The 18,472-nt window shown below is 39.5% G+C and overlaps 3 protein-coding genes and 1 long non-coding RNA gene across 4 annotated transcripts; 2 read left to right on the forward strand and 2 right to left on the reverse strand.

Moving 5' to 3' along the window:
- Positions 1–8,745, forward strand: LOC141841487 (ABC transporter C family member 3-like). Its single transcript, XM_074729661.1, has 10 exons — positions 1–2,391; positions 2,492–2,578; positions 2,654–3,259; positions 3,337–3,501; positions 3,567–3,861; positions 3,940–4,154; positions 7,255–7,560; positions 7,641–7,704; positions 8,325–8,564; positions 8,648–8,745. Exons 1-10 carry the CDS (start codon positions 1–3, stop codon positions 8,743–8,745), a joined length of 4,467 nt encoding a protein of 1,488 aa, XP_074585762.1.
- A 72-nt stretch (positions 8,746–8,817) lies between these two features.
- On the reverse strand, positions 8,818–11,688 carry LOC141839829 (wall-associated receptor kinase 2-like). The gene is made up of 3 exons (XM_074727663.1): positions 10,797–11,688; positions 10,169–10,696; positions 8,818–10,064 (listed from the first exon to the last, which is right to left on the reverse strand). The coding sequence occupies exons 1-3, from the start codon at positions 11,686–11,688 to the stop codon at positions 8,818–8,820; spliced, it is 2,667 nt and encodes an 888-aa protein (XP_074583764.1).
- A 640-nt stretch (positions 11,689–12,328) lies between these two features.
- LOC141836879 (uncharacterized) lies at positions 12,329–13,438 on the forward strand. Its single transcript, XR_012602513.1, has 4 exons — positions 12,329–12,394; positions 12,506–12,614; positions 12,830–12,992; positions 13,125–13,438. It is a non-coding gene; the product is annotated as an uncharacterized LOC141836879 (long non-coding RNA).
- Positions 13,439–13,671: 233 nt separating this feature from the next.
- LOC141838070 (putative metal-nicotianamine transporter YSL12) lies at positions 13,672–16,526 on the reverse strand. Its single transcript, XM_074725462.1, has 6 exons — positions 16,131–16,526; positions 15,828–15,991; positions 15,635–15,732; positions 15,415–15,549; positions 15,147–15,336; positions 13,672–15,067 (listed from the first exon to the last, which is right to left on the reverse strand). Exons 1-6 carry the CDS (start codon positions 16,486–16,488, stop codon positions 13,955–13,957), a joined length of 2,058 nt encoding a protein of 685 aa, XP_074581563.1. The 5' UTR covers positions 16,489–16,526; the 3' UTR covers positions 13,672–13,954.
- Positions 16,527–18,472: the final 1,946 nt, after the last annotated feature.

Raw genomic sequence — 18,472 nt, forward strand, 5'->3', positions numbered from 1 at the left:
ATGGGTTCTCTCCTGGCAGGAATCCATGGTATGACATCAAACTTCTTATACCCTGTTCTAGTTCAAATCCACGAACTTCCTGGGCTGTTCTTAGAACCTGTGCTGTTGCTCCATGCCATTTCTTCTTCATGCCATCTCTGCTTCTTGCTTTCCCTCTCTGTTATTTGGTTTGGTCAGCAATGTAAGTCCATAAGGCACTCTCAACGTAGAGGAGATAAGAACAGCTTCTTGTACTACTACAACCTTGCTCTTTTCACTTCCATGAACTTTGCTCTGTTTCATATATCCTTCTGCATTCTGGGCTACTTCTGGTATCACAGCAATGACCAACTTCTCTTTGTTGAAGTGGGATTAGCAACCAGAGCGCTTACATGGTTTGCCCTCACTGCTTATCTACTTACCGGATTCAGTAAATCTAGTGGGGATGGATTTCCAACCTTCCTTAGGATTTGGTGGGTTGTATACTTGGTATTATCCTGTTCTGGCCTTGTTGTGGGGATTCTTTACTACACAAAGAAAGAATTCCTGAGCATAGATCAGTTGGTGTTTCACTTTTGCTCAGTTTTTGCAGGGTTGATCTTTAATTATGCTGGATACTTTGGCAAGAGAGTAATCAATGAGACTATTCATGGGGAACCTCTATTAAGTGGTGGGAATGTAAATGGGTTTTCCGATGTGAATGAGACAAACCCTGTCTCTGGTTCACTATATGAGAATGCTAGCATTCTTAGTATTCTTTCCTTCTCTTGGATCGGTCCCTTGCTTTCGGTTGGTCATAGGAAGGCTTTGGACCTTAGAGATGTGCCACAATTAGCTACAGAGGATGATGTTCGTACTATCTTCCCGATTTTTAGAAGCATCCTTGAATCTTATGCTAGGGCTAGTCCTAATAGAGCAATTACCTCATGGACATTGGCTAAGGCATTAATCTTATCTACATGGAGTCAACTCTTATTAGGGTCTTTCTGTGCACTAATGGCAACCATGGCTTCATTTGTTGGCCCCTTTCTCATTGATTACTTTGTTCAATATTTAAGCGGCGACCTGAAGTTTGCAAATCAAGGGTACCTTTTGGTTTTGGGTTTCATTTTGTCAATGCTTGTTGATGGACTATGTTATGTACAATATTATTTTAGAATAAAACTGGCTGGGATCAGGCTCAAGGCTCCCCTTGTTGCAATGATCTACCAAAAAGGTCTTACTCTATCTTGTCGTTCGAGACAGAAACACACCAGTGGGGAAATCATAAATTACATGAATATTGATGCTCCAGTCATTTGCTCTTCTCTTTGGCCCTTGCTTAATCTTCTGTTAGTCCCTGTGAAAGTGATGTTGGCCTTGTTAATCTTATATCCAAGGATTGGCCTTGCTTCACTCATTGCCTTAGTGACCACTCTAACTTTGATGTTAGCCAACATTCCATTAGTCAAATTACAGCAGAATTACTCGAAAAAGATTATGGATTCCAAGGATAGTAGAATGAAGGCTACTTCAGAAATCTTGAAGAATATGAGAATCCTCAAGCTCCAAGCTTGGGAGATGAAATTTTTATCCAAAATAATGGAAATGAGGAGAAATGAGACAAATTGGTTATGGAAATCTGCACACTCATCATTTGCTGTAAAATTTTTATCCTCATGTTCCTCAATTTTTGTGGGGGTAGTGACCTTTGGAGCTTGTATGCTTATGGGGATTACTTTGAGAACAGGAAAAGTTCTAACAGCACTTGCAATATTTCGGGACCTGCAGAATCCAATTTATAGTATTCCAGGCTTCATATCTGAGTTAGTTCAGACCAAAGTTTCTCTTGGTAGAATTTCAGCATTTCTTTGTCTTGAGGATTTGCAACCAAATGTTGTTCAGAAGCTCCCGAAAGGCAGTTCGGAGGTTGCAATTGAAATCAAACATTGTAATTTCAGTTGGGATTCCTCCCTTGAAAATCTTACTCTAAGGGATTTAAATCTCAGTGTATTGCCAGGAATGAAGGTTGCTGTCTGTGGATCTGTTGGTTCAGGTAAATCAAGTTTACTGTCCAGTATTCTAGGCGAAGTACCAAAGATTTCCGGAACTATTAAGTTGTGTGGCAAAGAAGCTTATGTCTCCCAGTCACCCTGGATACTAAGTGGTAGCATTCAAGACAACATAACTTTTGGTAACAAAATGGATGCAAAGAAATATGACAGAGTTCTTCATGTATGCTCTTTGAAGAAGGATTTGGAGGCCATGCCTTTTGGTGATCAAACAATTATAGGGGAGAGAGGCATTAACTTGAGTGGGGGACAAAAGCAACGTCTGCAAATTGCTCGTGCTATTTACCATGACGCCGACATTTATTTATTTGATGATCCATTCAGTGCAGTTGATGCTCACACAGGATCCCACCTCTTTAAGGTAATTGATTCACTACCATTTGTAGAGAATTTCTTTCTGTTAAATTTTTGCCGCCTTGGTCTGATTTGAATGACACTAGTGTACATCTTTATCTCTGAAGGAATGTATGCTTGGACTTTTATCTGAAAAAACAGTGGTCTATGTTACTCACCAGGTGGAATTTTTACCTTCAGCTGATCTTATCCTGGTAAGTAGAGTTCTGCACATGCAAATTTGCATCTTCATTTCGATTTTTGTCAGCTAAACTTTTATCTTTACATAGGTATTAGAAGATGGAAGGATTGCTGAATCGGGCAAGTACAATGAGATGCTAAACTCAGGAACAAAGTTCATGGAACTTGTTGGTGCCCATTCCAGTACTTTGTCAGCACATAACTTGATAGAACATACAAGTGACGCTTCGGAAGGTGGTTCTTCTCGAAACAAAGAATTACCAGACGAGGAAAATGATAAATCGGAGGAAGTTATGCAGAAGGGGCATGTACAAGATGAAGAGAGAGAGATTGGCAAAGTGGGATTTTGGGTTTATTGGAGGTATATTACAATGGCATATAAAGGAGCTCTTGTTCCACTGATACTGCTGGCTCAAATACTCTTTCATGGCTTTGGTATCGCAAGTAACTATTGGATGGCTTTGCAATCTCCTCGATCAGATGAATCACAACCTCCTGTCAGTCGCTCGACTCTTATATCTGTCTATGCTGCATTAGCTGTTGGGAGTGCTGCTTGCATCCTCCTAAGGTCTTTGTTTACAGTAATTTCTGGATATAAGACTGCAACAATGTTGTTTAGCAAGATGCATTCGTCCATTTTTCGTGCTCCCATGTCATTCTTTGATGCCACTCCCACTGGGCGCATTTTAAATAGAGTATGTACCACTTTTGTTTTATCATTCAAGAATATCCTTCTCATGCTCCTGTCTGAGAAATGCTTTTGCTAGTGTAGGCGTCAACCGACCAGAGTAGAGTGGATACAAGTCTTCCTTCATCAGTTGGCTCCTTTGCGTCTTCACTCATTCAACTTCTAGGGACGATTGCAGTTATGTCCCAAGTCGCATGGCCAGTTCTCATCATCTTTGTTCCGACTGTAGCAGCTTGCATTTGGTATCAGGTATATATTTTCAAGTGTTCCAACTTCAGATATGTTTATGTTTTCTTATGTTGTCCATCCCTCAGCAATACTACAAAGCTACTGCTCGAGAACTCTCAAGGTTGAAGGGGATTTGCAGAGCTCCTATAATCCAACATTTCGCAGAGTCGATGTCAGGATCAGTCTCGATTAGGAGCTTTGACAAGGAAAAGGAGTTTGAGAACACTAACTATAATCTAACAAATGATGTGTCTCGACTCGAGTTACATAGTGCAGGTGCAATTGAATGGCTTGGCTTTCGCCTTCAGATGTTGTCGACACTTGCATTTGCATTCTCTCTGATATTTCTTATCTGCATACCTAAAGATGCAATCGACTCTGGTACTTGCTTCATTCAATCATCTTATAACTTTGTCACCTGGAAAATGCATCTTAAATGCTTGCTTCTATCTCCTCTAGGTATTGCTGGTGTTGCAGTCAAATATGGACTTAGCTTGAATATCACACAAACATCACTCATCTGGGTTTTGTGTGAGGTTGAAGATAGAATTATTTCTGTCGAGAGAATCCTACAGTATACGAGCATTCCTAGCGAACCACCTCTCAAAATAGATGAAAGTAGACCTGATCATAGCTGGCCATCGAAGGGGGAAATAGAGCTTCATGACTTGCAGGTAAACTTGGCCTTCTTATTATTCTCTACGGATTCTCTTGTTTGCTGTGAGGAAAGAGATGGAAACAGTCATCATGTGGAATTTAACTTTATGTAATGGCTATTGAGTATCGATCTCCATTGCCCATTGTTCGTTGCTGGAGAAAATTTAACTATCCAACATAGGTTAATAATGTTGTGTTGGGTCCAAAAGGATGTCTGTATCTCCACAATGGCATGATAAACTCTCATGGTTTTGCTCTTGGGCTCTACCCAAAAGGCCTCATGCCAATGAAGATACTTTCTATCCTTTTAAACTCATGATCTTTCTCATGTGTTTTAGATGTGGGACTATGTTTGCACCCTTGCAACCCAACAATCCCCCCCTCAAACAAAGGACCACTGGAAGCTCCGCTACCATTTCTCATGGTCCGGCTGTCATGTCCTCATGTTCCGGCTGCCATGTCCCTCATGGTCCGGCTGCCATGTCCCTCATGGTCCGAGCCTCCCCTACTTCCTTTGTTTTCCCCGAGGGTCCCCACATGGTTAGATCTGGATCATGGCTCATCCGGCGGTTAGTCCGGTGAAGAGCGGTCTCGCTCTGATACCAATTGTTGGGTCCAAAAGGATGTCTGTATCTCCACAATGGCATGATATTGTCCACTTTGAGCCTAAGCCCTCATGGTTTTGTTCTTGGGCTCTCCCCAAAAGGCCTCATGCCAATGAAGATACTTTCTATCCTTTTAAACTCATGATCTCTCTCATGTATTTTAGATGTGGGACTATGTTTGCACCCTTGCAACCCAACATGTTGGATGTACGGCTCAAGTATAGATAGTATCAATAGAAGGAAAATGTACATGATTTTTAGAATTAAGTGATGAAAGTTAAAAGATGAGAAGCAAGATATATTTAAGGAGAGGGTAAAAGTACAAGTATTAAGAGAAATATATGATGACTCGAATATGATATAAGATAAGATGATATCAAAGTTAAAAATAGTAACCAAGAGTGTACTCGGTGAGTCAAAAGACGTGCACGCGCACTATCAAATAAAAAATCTTGGTGGTAGAATGAGAAAGTACAAGAGAAAGTGAAGGAAAAATGAATAGCTTATAAGGAATTATATAGTTGTAAAAATTAGAAAAACTTAAAAATATATAGATTAGCCAAGAGAGAGGCTAAGAAAATAGTGAATAAAGTTAAGAATGAAACTTTTGAATGTTTATATCGAAAATTAGATAAAGAAGAGGAAAGAGACATTTACAAAATAACTAAAGTGAGAGAGAGGTATGAAAATAAAATGTATTAAAGATGAATGCAATAGAGTACTAGTAAATGATAAAAAAATAAAAGAGCGATAAAATAAGTATTTTCATCAACTTTTTAATAAAGGTATAGATGACCAATTTAACTTAATTTAGGTAATTTAAGTAGCTCACGTGAGTATAGAAATTTAAATTTTTATCATAGAATTCAAATTTCAAACGTAGAGTAAACTTTCCAATAGAGGTATGGAAGTATCTTGAGAAATAAGGTATTCAATGACTTGCAAAGTTATTCAATCTCATATTGAAAATTAAAAAAATGTCTGATTAGTGGAGGGTAAGTACTCTAATTCCCTTATGTCAATTTTTTAGACATAAATTCAAATTGATTTTCAATCACTGTGGTCTCCTTAGTCTCTTTTTATTACTCTTTCCTAACATTTCATGGTATGATTCATTAGTTTAATACCCTCATAGTTTACACAATTTTGTATGTCTCCTTTATTTTTGTATATCTTCTCAGGTAATTAATTGAAAAGTATCAGAAATAGAAGCAAGACTTACATATGATATTTGTTGACTTAGAAAAAGTTTATGATAGAGTCCAAGAAAAATTATATGGAAAATTCTAGAAAAGAGAGGAGTTAGCATAACGTATATTGAATAATTAATTAAGGATATAAATGAGAATGTAATGACAAAAGTGAAGACTTCAGGCAGATTAATTGAAATGTTTCCTATAAAGATAGGATTACATGAAAGATCAACTCTAAGTCCTTATTTTTTTATACTAATCATGGATGAGCTCATTAAACACATCCATATACTACTGCAGTATATATTATTTACAAATGATATTGTTTTGATAGATGAGATACGTAAAAGAGTAAATGTTAAATTTAAATATTGACAGGAAACGTTAGAAGTGAAAAGTTTTAGACTTAATAGAATAAAGATTGAATATATGAAATTTAAATTTAGCAATACTAGACATAATGAGATAATTGTTAAGATATGAGATGACGAGTTGTCTGATATTGACAGTTTTAAATATTTAGGATCAATTTTGCAAAAGGATGGAGGAATTGAAAGAGATATTTTACATAGAATACAAACGAGATTATTGAAATGGAGAAGAGCGTCAGATGTTCTTTATGATCGTAAAGTACCTCTAAAACTTAAAGAAAATTTTACAAAATAGTGATTAGACATATTATATATGGAGTTGAATGTTAGACTATAACTCAAGTACATGAGCAAAAGATGCGAGTTGTAGAAATAAGGATGTTAAGGTGGATATGTGGATATATAAGGATGAACAAGATAATTAAGAAATGAAAATATTGAATAGAAAGTCAGAGTTGCACCTATTGAAAGAAAACTCCAGGAAACACGTTTAAAATAGTACAAACATGTACGTAAACGATCAATAGATGTTCTAGTTAGACAATATGAAACTATAACAAATATACACATCAAACGAAAAAGAGAAAGATAAAAAAATTTTGATTAACAATAATAAAATAAGATAAATTTTTTTTAAATATAAATGATAATATGGTAAGAGATAGAGCCTAATGATGTAGAAAGATCCATATAACCGATCTCATCTAATGGAATAAGAGGCTTAGTTTTTGTTGTATTGCCGATTGTCTTCATTCTGCTGTCGCTTTTGATGAATACTAATATGATGAAATCAAGATATATATGTTACTATTCTTTAATTCTGATATAAACAATAAACATACTTGATATAGGCAAAATTCAGTTTGCATGAATGCAAATATAGTTCCAGCTTTTGAAATGCCAATTCTTCAGCAATGCTATGATGAAGTTACTTGTAACTTGTCACAGGTACGATATGGCCGTGGCATGCCATTCATTTTACGTGGTCTCACTTGCACTTTTCCTGGAGGAAAAAAGATTGGAATTGTTGGAAGAACAGGCAGTGGAAAATCAACCATCCTACAGACGATATTCCGTATCATTGAACCTACAGTTGGCCATGTATTCATAGATGGCATTGACATTTCAACCATTGGGCTGCATGACCTGAGATCCAAATTGAGTATTATCCCACAGGATCCAGTCATGTTCGAGGGAACTGTGCGTAACAATCTAGATCCACTCGAAGAATGCACAGACGAAGAGATTTGGAAGGTGCTCCAGCTTACTCATGCATATGATTACTTACAAAGTCATTTCATTTCCATGTATTTCTTGTTATTGTGTCTTTGTAGGCTTTGGATTGTTGTCAACTTGGAGAAGAGATAAGGAAGAAGGAATTGAATCTCAACTCCAAAGGTATGTTAGCATTCATAATGGTGATAATAAACTGATACTAGAATCAATAACATGTCATGTCACATCCCGGGGTGTAATTCTTGTACATCAGGAGCAATCCTACTCGATGACAATTTATTAAAAAAACTTAGGAATTATTTAAATATGATAACATTTATCTACTATATATATCATATGTTTTATAGACAATCAAACGATACATATAAAACGATATATATGAAACAAAACATAAATACAACCAAACAAAAGTAAATTAGGATGATCTCTCAGCAACTCTATGTAAAATTGAAATCAAATATGATATCAAAAGTGTATTTGCGCCTGTAAAATTGGAGATCAAAAAATACAGACAATAAACTAATTACTAAATGGAAAGAGAAGGAGCAGAAAAGGGAGAGGCGGCTGCTGCCACAAGCTGCTGCTCTTGGACGGAGAAGGAGAGGGAAGATTGCTGCCGTTGGAGAGGAGAAGAAGAAGAAATGGGGGAAGAAGAAAAAGAAAAAGAAAAAGAAAAAGAGAGAAGGGATGGACGATGACTGAATTTTGAAGCATTTAACAAACAAGGTTGGCGATGACTAAGTTTACTTATTATCGGTGCTAACTTATGCCGCCGCATGCAGTGACGGAAAATGGTGAGAACTGGAGTGTTGGCCAGCGTCAGCTTGTATGCTTAGCAAGGGTTCTCTTGAGGAAAAGCAAGATATTGGTTCTGGATGAAGCAACTGCCTCAGTAGATACTATTACTGATACTGTAATCCAAAAAACCCTGAGACAACAATTCTCTGAGTCAACAGTTATAACCGTTGCTCATCGTATCACCTCTGTTATTGATAGCGATATCGTCTTGGTACTCGATAATGGTTAGTGTGTTAAAATGATTTGTACCTCCTTTTACTTTCTCCCTAATAAGTTATTCTATCTGACTACTATTTTTGTTGAGCAGGAGTGGCAGTTGAACTTGCCAACCCCAAAAAATTGATGGAGAACAAGTATTCCTTATTTTCGAAGCTTGCCTCTGAGTACACTACCAGATACATTTAGGATTTATATTGAGCTTCTACATTAGACAAGTATATTGAGTTCTTTTAATATACCAGTAGAACATGTACAAAATCATCTTGAATAATTTAGTGACTGAGAGATCTCTTGCTCCGAGTCGAAGCTGTGGCACCTTGAATGCTGCTCTTCGAAAGCAGCACAAACTAGATCAACATCGAGGTCTTCAACTTCTTCATGATGTATAGAAGTGAATTCTAGTTTCTTATTGAACTTACCCTTTGTCAAACCTTGCAACCTTGTCTCTACTTCTTTCATGTTAGGCCTCTCTGCTCCTCTAGCCCTCAGGCATTCCTCTGCTAAACCAATCACTTCATCAAGCTCTTGCTTTGTTCCCTCTGCCTTTACCCTCGCCTCTAAGATATCGAACACGCGCTTCAATTTTGTCGCATGGTTGAAGTACATCACCAAATTCATCTCCCCATATCTAGAGGATAGAACAGGTTTCTTACCTGTTAAAAGCTCCAAAAGTATAACCCCAAAGCTATATACATCACTCTTCTCTGTCAGTTGTCCAGTTTGGTAGTATTCAGGATCCAAGTAGCCAAAAGTACCTTGTATTGTTGTGGTCAGATGTGTCTGATCTATAGGAATAGACCTCGAAGTTCCGAAATCTGAAACTTTTGCAGTGTAAGTATCATCTAAGAGCACATTTGATGTCTTGAGGTCCCGATGGTATATCGATATTGAAGCAGCAGAGTGTAGATAAGAAAGCGATCCCACGACTTGTGTTGCAATCCTTAGTCGATCCTCCCAGGATAACGAGGACCTTTTGCCTTGGCCATGGAGATGATCTGAAAGAGCTCCGTTTGTGATGAACTCGTACACTAGGAGAGGTACCTCGGTCTCTAAACAGCATCCATAGAGCTTGACCACATTTCGATGATTGATTTGAGAAAGAATAGCAACCTCGTTTATAAACTGATCTCTCTCTCTCTCGACTACTATATTCGATCTTTTAATGGCGACGACACGCTGATCGGACAGGATGCCCTTGTATACTGTGCCATGGCCTCCCTGTCCGAGGATTCTCGTCGCGTCGAAGTTGTTGGTTGCTTTCTCTAATTCTTTCCAAGAAAAGATCTTTGCTCTCCCTGTATTATCGTCATTAGTCAACAGTAGTTTCTGCAACAACAAGCCATGGTTTTGGAGGAAGTATCGCTCCTTCGTCCTCTTCAGTTTCAGCACCTTCAATCTTTGGTTGAAAAAGATTGCAGTGGCCAAAACAGAAAGAAATGCAATGGCACTGCTCACTCCAGCAACAATTCCTGTCATCATTGTTTCTTCCCGTGGAATCCGTGTACCTAGAAAATTCAAATAAGTAAGATAAAGAAGCCCCTGCATGTTCAGAGAACTTGACAGCAATTAGCTGTTTATCTAAAGGAGTGAGGGAGAAAGAGGATGAGACCTTGGCAGCCATCCAAAACATATGGATTTCCATGGTGGCCTGGGACGCACTTGCAGCGATAGCCGGATCGATTGGCGGTGGACGTATCGACGCACACGCTGCGGTGGCTGAAGCACGAGTAGCGAGTCCCATTCTCGCTCTCGTCGCTGAGTTTGACACATCCCGCCGCGCGGGGCAACTCTTGGATTGCCCACTCAAACAATATCGACTCGTCCAAAAATTTGTAAGGACCTCTTCTGGGATCGATGCCTCCCTCCAGCAGAACATCCTCTCCCTGTCGCTCATCTATTCTTTGAACGCGCACTATACCTTCCTCAAGCAGCACCTCCGCCACGTGAAACAAGCTCATGCCTGAGGGACTAAACCTGAGCATCCCCCCCTGGCACTCCAAGCGGAAGCTCTCCTCCTCGTAGCAGCCTTCTTGGAGACCGAAGGGGAAAGGCACAGGGATGTTTCCGCACTGTCTTGGGCAGTCTGATACGGGACGATGAGGTGACGCCGGCGACACCGTCTCCGTTGGCGATGATGCTGAATGAATATTTGAATGATCCAAATGGAGCGATTGATTATATTTTAGTGCTTTTGGTTAGAACTTTAACGAAAGAAAGAAACTGTGTAAGATTATTACCTTGGCAGCCGTCGGTGATGTAAGGATTGCCTTGATAACCTAGCAAGCAAACGCAGTAGTAACCGAGGCCACTGGTTATGCTGTCGGAGCAAACGCTGTTGTTGCTGATGCAGGCGTAAGAAGTACTCTTGCTGGCTTCCTCACAGGATGATGAGCCGTTGATGGCCCATTCCAGAAAGACCTCCGGCGGTGTGATGCTGTCGTCGGCGAAGATATCTGCCTTCTTGAAGACGTATTCCTCGTTGCCGGAGAAGAAGGCCTTGACGCTGGAGATGACCCCCGAATTCTGATCAGCGGACCAGTCGATGCGGGTGAGTTGGACCGCAAACGGACTGACCAACGGCGGTAGGCTGATCTGGCAGCAGCCGATCCCGCTGCAGCTCCCTTCGGCCGCCGTCAAGTCGTCGTCGTTGGGGCAGATGGTGATGCATCGCCCGGACCCGATGGTATTGTTGTTGTGGTCCAAAAGTAAGGCGGTGGCGCTGCACCCGACGACGGTAAGAGTGGTGACGGAGGAGAAGTGGGCGACAAAGGAGGACTCCGTCCAGCGGGTGAAGAGGGAGCGCGATTGGTTGCTCATGGTGGCGATGCCGAGACGGGCGTTCATCATGGGGGTAGACGTGGGGATACTGAGCACCTCGGTGGCGACGCTTCCGGGAAGGAGGAGCTGGGTAGGGTAGGCGGCCGCGTCGCGGTCGCAGAGGAGGCCAAAGCCGGGGCGGAAGCAGCCGCGCTCGATCCCAAAGGGGTATCGGATGGCGATGTCGCCGCAGCTGCTGGAGCAATTAGAGGGAAGGTGGAAGGCAGTTGTACTGCTGCTCGAATTAGTGCTTGCGCCATCGGAGATCGCCATGACTACCAGCAGCAGCGCTACCGATCGATGCATCGCCATTGTTCTCTCTCTGTATCGTACGTGAAGAAATAATATCAACACCAAGCCATCATTTTATTTTACCTCCATTATTTACACATTTTTTCAAAAGCCCCTCCTATCAGAGTTTGAGTTATCAAATTACTCCCTATAATTTAAAAGTTCTTCGCATTGTACCCCTCAATTACTGCTGTTTTCATAATTAGAGACGAAATGTTAAGAACTTTCAAACTGAAAGGGACATCAGTAGAGAAGACTTGCATTGACTTAGACCAATTATTTAAATAATTAAATAATATTAATCTAAAGTTAGTCTTCATGAAAGAAAAAAAAAGCCTACAGAAAGTCTTTTCATTAATTTGTGATATTGTTCCGAGACGCAACCACGTAGAAGTGGCAACCACGTAGAAGTGGTTCTTGAAAAATCTGGATTAATATTTTTCAATCTGGACCGTCAAACTTAAATATCGACCGTTGGCAATTTCTCTCACGTTTCTAGCAGCAACCGCGTGGAAAATAGAGCCCTCCCATTTTAAAAAATCTTGCTTTTATCTGAACCGTCCGATCTGTCAACGTTGTCTGTTCGCCGTCCAACTAAGAAATAAAAGAAATCTATAAATAAATCTAAAATTTAAGGGTCGGCCGTCACCATCTTCGAGACCCAAGACCTAAGACCGCCTCCTCGATCTGGCTTTGGAAGAATTCTCCTCCAGTTGCAATCTCGCAGGTAGGTTGCCGGATCGTCCCCTGTTTGATCTGCTCTAAAATGGCGGCGTTTTCGATATCTTCTTTTTTCCTGTTTATATTGAATCTTCCACAATCTGTTTCTTTTATGTAGTTATGATTTAGGGAAATGTCGGTGCTCGCCTGTGCGAGTGATTCGAGTCTGGGATTGGATTTGGTCGCTCGAGACGACGTGCTCGTCATAACCCAAGCAGCTTCCTTGGGTAAATAGTTGTCCCTTCCTTTCTTTCTTTGTTGGGATTGAATGCTTTCCTTGCGGCAAGGCAATTGTCCAGCACTTGTATTTAGTGATCCATATGGTTTAGAATTGAACCAGCTGCAGACGGAGTAGTCGCTCAAGTAATCTTTTGGCATCTTAAAAGTGATCTTGCGACTATTTGTGCAATTATAATTCATTAGGATAAATGGTTGGTTACAGGAGGAAAGTTGCCCATTGAGTCTGGATCACTGGATGTAACTGTGTCAGTCACTTGAACAGAGTGGAACTTGTTGATGAGAAATGGGTTGAGGAGATCTCTAGAGTGCTTAAACCTGGTGGAACTGTTTTATTGCAGACTTCTTTTGAGCAGAGTGGAAATAAGGTAAGAAGTCATAGATGATGGAGATTGAGATATTCAGGTGGTTGATTTATTTTTCCATTAGATTAAGAGATTGAGATAGTTTTTCTTATGCTGGTAATGTGTCTAACATGGGTGTCGAATCTTTGGTTTCAGCTAGCCAAAAAGAGAGAAGTGAAGGTTACTCAATTGCGGCAGCCTTTGATCACAAAACATCTCATGCAGGACATGTTAAGAGTAATAGAGCTGCTAGTACATGTTCTCTTCTGAAAAGCTTCAGCTTGCCATACCTCGCCGAGTGTATGGCATAAGGATTCAATGGCTTTTATCAGGCTAACCATTCAAAAGGTAAAAGTGGCTAGAACATCATGATCTTGTGACATTACATTTCAATATAGCTGCAGCAGTAATGTTTTTTGCACTCATATCAACATATCAGCTTCTGAATCTTGATTAAATCATCTTAAAAGTCTGGGGTTTTGCTAGATTTAGTTTATTATGTAGATCTGTAGTTCACATATTTAGCTCAGCTGAAATTTATAGATTTCTTCATATAGTTTTCCTTTGCACCTCTATCATTTTCATCTCAAGAAATGATGTCTATGCATAAACTCAACTATAAGGCTTCACGAATTGCTAGAATTATCTAGGAGAGAGACAAACAACTTATCAACTACTATGAACTTAGAATTGGAAAAGGTAGTATCAAAAAAGGAACCTTGCAATATATGTAGATAGTAAACTTCTAGTCGATAGTAGAAAACTACCACTGCGACACTACATAAAACATGGAACAATATTCAGGTAGGTGATTTATCTTTCCCTCCCTAAAGATAACTTCCATTAGAAAATCTAAACATATATTACATATAAGTATCTGAATACATAATGGCCAGTGCCATAAGATGTTTAGAGATCATATCTGACAGATAAAGCTGAGTGCAACAATTCATTCTGTCCACCCATTCCTTGTTTCCAATTTATAACTATGATGCTGGATTGATAAAAGCATCTACCCTGTCATTCATTTTTCTCGAGAGAAACTTCATGCATATCGGTGGCTTGACTTGGGCCAATGCAAGCACTGCTTGAGGTAGACTCCATATTCCATCACCACATATCAGACCAGATGCCACTGCAGGACCAAATGCTGCTGCCTTTTCCCTGTCCATCTTTTGCCACACAAATAGTATCACGGTTCCTATAAACATGTCGATGGCAAAGGCTGTTCCAATGTAAAAAGGTATAGCCATTGCCATTGGAATTGGTATACATTGGCCCACCTTCTTAGGTGACAAGTCCCTTGCCAAATTGATGATAATAGCCAGCGCGAAAAATATGTAGCACAGTGTGAGGCAGTGCTTTGGTAGTGAGGAGACACCGTCGACGCCTAGAATTGCCATGTTTCGGTAAATGAGGGCAAAAGGTGCTGGATATTGACTGCTTGGAATGCCGATATCATCGAAGGCCTTATAGAAAAGCCAGAAAACACATGGAGCGACCACACAACCCATGGCAGTACCAATGACTTGGCTCACAAACATAGATCTCGGAGAAGAAAGTGTTAAGTACCCTGTTTTGAAGTCTTGCATTAGATCAGAAGCAGTGGATACAATGCTCAGCATGACACCACAGGCAGCAAGGCCCGCAAGCACACCGCCATGGTGGCCACCTGCCCAAGCCCCAAAGATAAAAATGGCAAGCTTTCCATAGGTCGAGGCCATGTTCCAATCTGTGAGGCCACACCCATAGGCATTGCAGAAAGCTAGTACTGGAGCCAAGGCATAGGCAACCAAGATGAAGTACCACTTGAGTGGAGGAAAGATGTGAGGTAGTGTGATGATGGAAACTAAGGAAACCATACTATATCCTACAATTGCTACCCACTTTGGGATTTGATCTTTGAGGAATACCTCAGCTCTCCTACCATCGTCATATGAAACGATTGGTTGTTTAGCCATATGGACTTCATCTGAGACCGGAAGAGTGCTTAGACGGATTTTTTGCGAATCAGAAACGAAAACTTGCACTGTTTTAGTCAGGACCTTGAGGAAATTGTAAAGGCCATCACCAAGAATCATGGAGACAGCTATAAAGATCTGAATGATGTTGAACACAAGATCAAAAAAATAGAAAATGCAAGGTTTTAGTTGAAACAATAGAAGCAACAAGGATTACCCTGTATCCCTGCAAACCATGTAGACTGTTTGGTGAAAGATCTGCTGAAAACCAGTTACCCTTTTGATTATTAATGAGAGGCCACATAATTCCCCATGAAAGGATGGCTCCTATGAGAACTGATATATTCACAATATGTGGGCAGATCATTCCGACTCCCACATACATAGCCGAAAAGTCGAAGTTGAATCTGAAAAATTAGTTCATCAAATATAAAAACTCAAACTGTTTAAGAATTATGAAACCAAATCTAGGCTACACTCATTACCTGTTCTCATAAGCTTTAAGTCCAAATGTAGGGAAAGCTTCAAATCCGCAGTCATCACCAGATTTATAAAACCATTGGAAGAATCCCCACAAGAAGCTGAAGCTAAAGAATTTTCCTAGCGTCCTCACTTGCTTCCTGTAGGTTTAATGGACAAGATCATTAGATTCTCATTACTGAAAAGGTGAGAGAGAAAAGACTTGGATGTTCTTGAGATAGTTACTTGGCCAAGTTTTCGCCCTGAGGAGTATGGAAGCCATTGATAAGGAATGCTGTTGCAGTGCCACTCGGATAGATCAGCTTGTAGTCGATGATCATTATCTACAGAGAACAATGAAAACATTGCCAAAACTTGAAGAGGTTGCAGAAGGGCGACTGCCAGTACAATCAGTAGGCCATTGTTGGATTCTACTTACCTTTCTGAGGGGCACGAGAGAAAACAATCCTACAAAACTGACAACAAACATAAACGCGATCATCCATCCTAATTTTGGGTCCTTGATATTCTGTGGATTATTTGCTTCTGTTGCTTGGTCTGCGATTGTCGAACTCATTCCGAGGAGGTAACTGCCATAACCACCTGTTCATAAAGTGTTAAATTTACTGTAATACCGAAGAAATTATTTTATCTAAAAAGGAAAAGCAAGAAAGATCTTAATTAACCTGGAATTAAAAGACAAGGAAAAATTAATAAATTTTTATCTTGGAAAGTAGCGCACCGCTGCCGGCGAGGCCGTAGGCAGCGACGACGCAGGTCTGGATGACGGTGTTCTCCTGGCGGGTGAAGGGGACGCGGAGGACGCCGGCGCGCTCCAACGCCTTGGTCCACACCTTGACGAAGAAGAAGCCGAGGAGGCCGGAGGCGACGTTGAGCGAAGGGACGATCCCCGTCGTCAGGTTCAGCTTCATCACGATCACGCTCAGCATCACCGACAGCCCCAAGCTCACCACCAGGGCGCGGACCGTCACCTGCTCCCGCCACGCCGGCACCCTCACCCCATCGAAAACCCGCTCCACTGACAGCGCCGGAGCGCCTTCCTCCTCCTCCGCCTTCACCTCCGTGTCCGTCTTCTCCATCTCCTTTCCACGGCTTATACCGGCGATAGAGCAGCAGAGCAGAGTGTCGTTATTTATAGAGCAATTTTAATAATTTTAAAAAATATATATAGAGAGAAGATATTTCAATAGAATTGTTCACTTCACTCAACTCTCTTTAGCTTATAATATTAAAAAAATGAAGTTCAATAAGATTATAAAAATAATAAACTTAGTTAGTCTCATTGATTATATATGGGATGATCAGTTTCCTGGAAGTTTTTATCGGCTATCAGAGTAAATCGGGAAGTGCATGTAACGGTCTGTAATCAGATGTCCAGTATCCTTTGATTATGCTTCCTATTTGGAAGAAAATTTTTGTAAATATATTGTAGTTGGGGATCGAATAATTTCATTTGAATGAAAAAACTGCGGTAATTGGCCCGGGGACAAGTTCAATAGGATTAAAGAATAGGTAGGAGTAGGAAGAGTAAAATATTTCATATATTAAACCCATTTTTTAATTAATTATAGCTTCAAGGAGTGATTCCATTGACTTATAACGAGTCAAGCTTCGCTAGTCCATCTAAAAGTTAGATGTAGCAACTTGATAGGACAATATCAATTCATTCAAATCACATAATTTTGCAATTTTAATTAACTCTTTTGTCGCCTAACAAAGAAAATCATCCTCAAGTTCTTGATCATGATATGATGTGTCGTGTTGCAATTGGATATGGCACGCTACATTTCTTCCTGAGTAATCCAAATCCACACCCCAAAACAAACGTTGCAAAATAATTTACTTGTCTATGGCTTGTTCATGCTAGTCTAAACATTCAATAGCAAATTTCCACATCGATAAGATGACAAGCACTTTGGCATGATTCACATATATTTTCCAAGTTTTGATGTGGATTTTGATTCTTCCCTTAGATCATTGTCATTCTGATGCCCTGTAATTTTCTATTCCTTTATAATTAAATTGACTCCAATTTGACTTTAAAGGATGACAATAAGATAGGACAAATGGTAAGAATTATAATTCTATTTCGTATGCAATACGAACAGGCCGGTGGGGCACAAAGTGAAATGAGATGGAATGGACAAATATAAATTATATTAAAAATATATACCGAATGAAAGTTTTAAAAAATTTGTAATTTTATTAAAATTAATTTGAGATGAGGCATTCTAGTCTTTCTAGAATAACCAATAAAAAATTTATTAAAAATAGTGTCCTAAAAACAAGATTTATCAAAAATGAGGTATTTTAGAATACCTCTCTCTTCTTCTTTCTCCTCCTCCTTACTTGGATTTGAACCCGTGATCACTCACATGTTGGATAGTTTCTACTACCAACTAGACCAAGGAATCCAAGTGACCAGATAGCCAATATAATTAATAATAAATTTAGAGATAATACATCCAACCGAATTATATGGATTTATTTTGATAAGAGTTAATTAATAGTTTGGGGGAAAATATTTTTTTAAAAATTATATAATATATATCATTAATTGAGAAATTATGTTATGAAGCAAATCTGTTCAGCAACTTCAGTCAATTAGTGTGAGTTCAAAAAAAAAACATTTTTGTTTTTTTCACTTTTTTGCGTGTGCTAGGATCCATGCAGGAACAAGAACAGAGTAATATAATGTAATTGAAGCCCTGCTAATCCTTTAATAACAACAGATTAGATATTCTTTAGTATTAACCATAATATATATTCCTGAAACAGCCATTTAAATACTGCTGAAGGTAATTTTCATATTTAAAGCCTATTTTAATAACTAATTACAGCAATATTAGTCCCATGGAAATTCACAAGAAAAAAAGAATACTAACTTGATATGATAATTAATATCCATTTATTCAAATCACCAAATTTTGTAATTTTAATTAATATTCAACCATGAAATGTTGTCTCTTTCTTTTCTTGTCTGTTGACAAAGAAAATTATCTTCAAGTATCCATCCTCCAAAATAAACGATGAAAAATAATTTACCTGTCCATGACTTGTTCA

Source organism: Curcuma longa, chromosome 11 (genome assembly GCF_044706935.1).
Source record: "Curcuma longa cultivar G26 ecotype Majalengka, Jawa Barat chromosome 11, ITB_CL_G26_1.1, whole genome shotgun sequence".
NCBI classification, from domain to species: Eukaryota; Viridiplantae; Streptophyta; class Magnoliopsida; order Zingiberales; family Zingiberaceae; genus Curcuma; species Curcuma longa.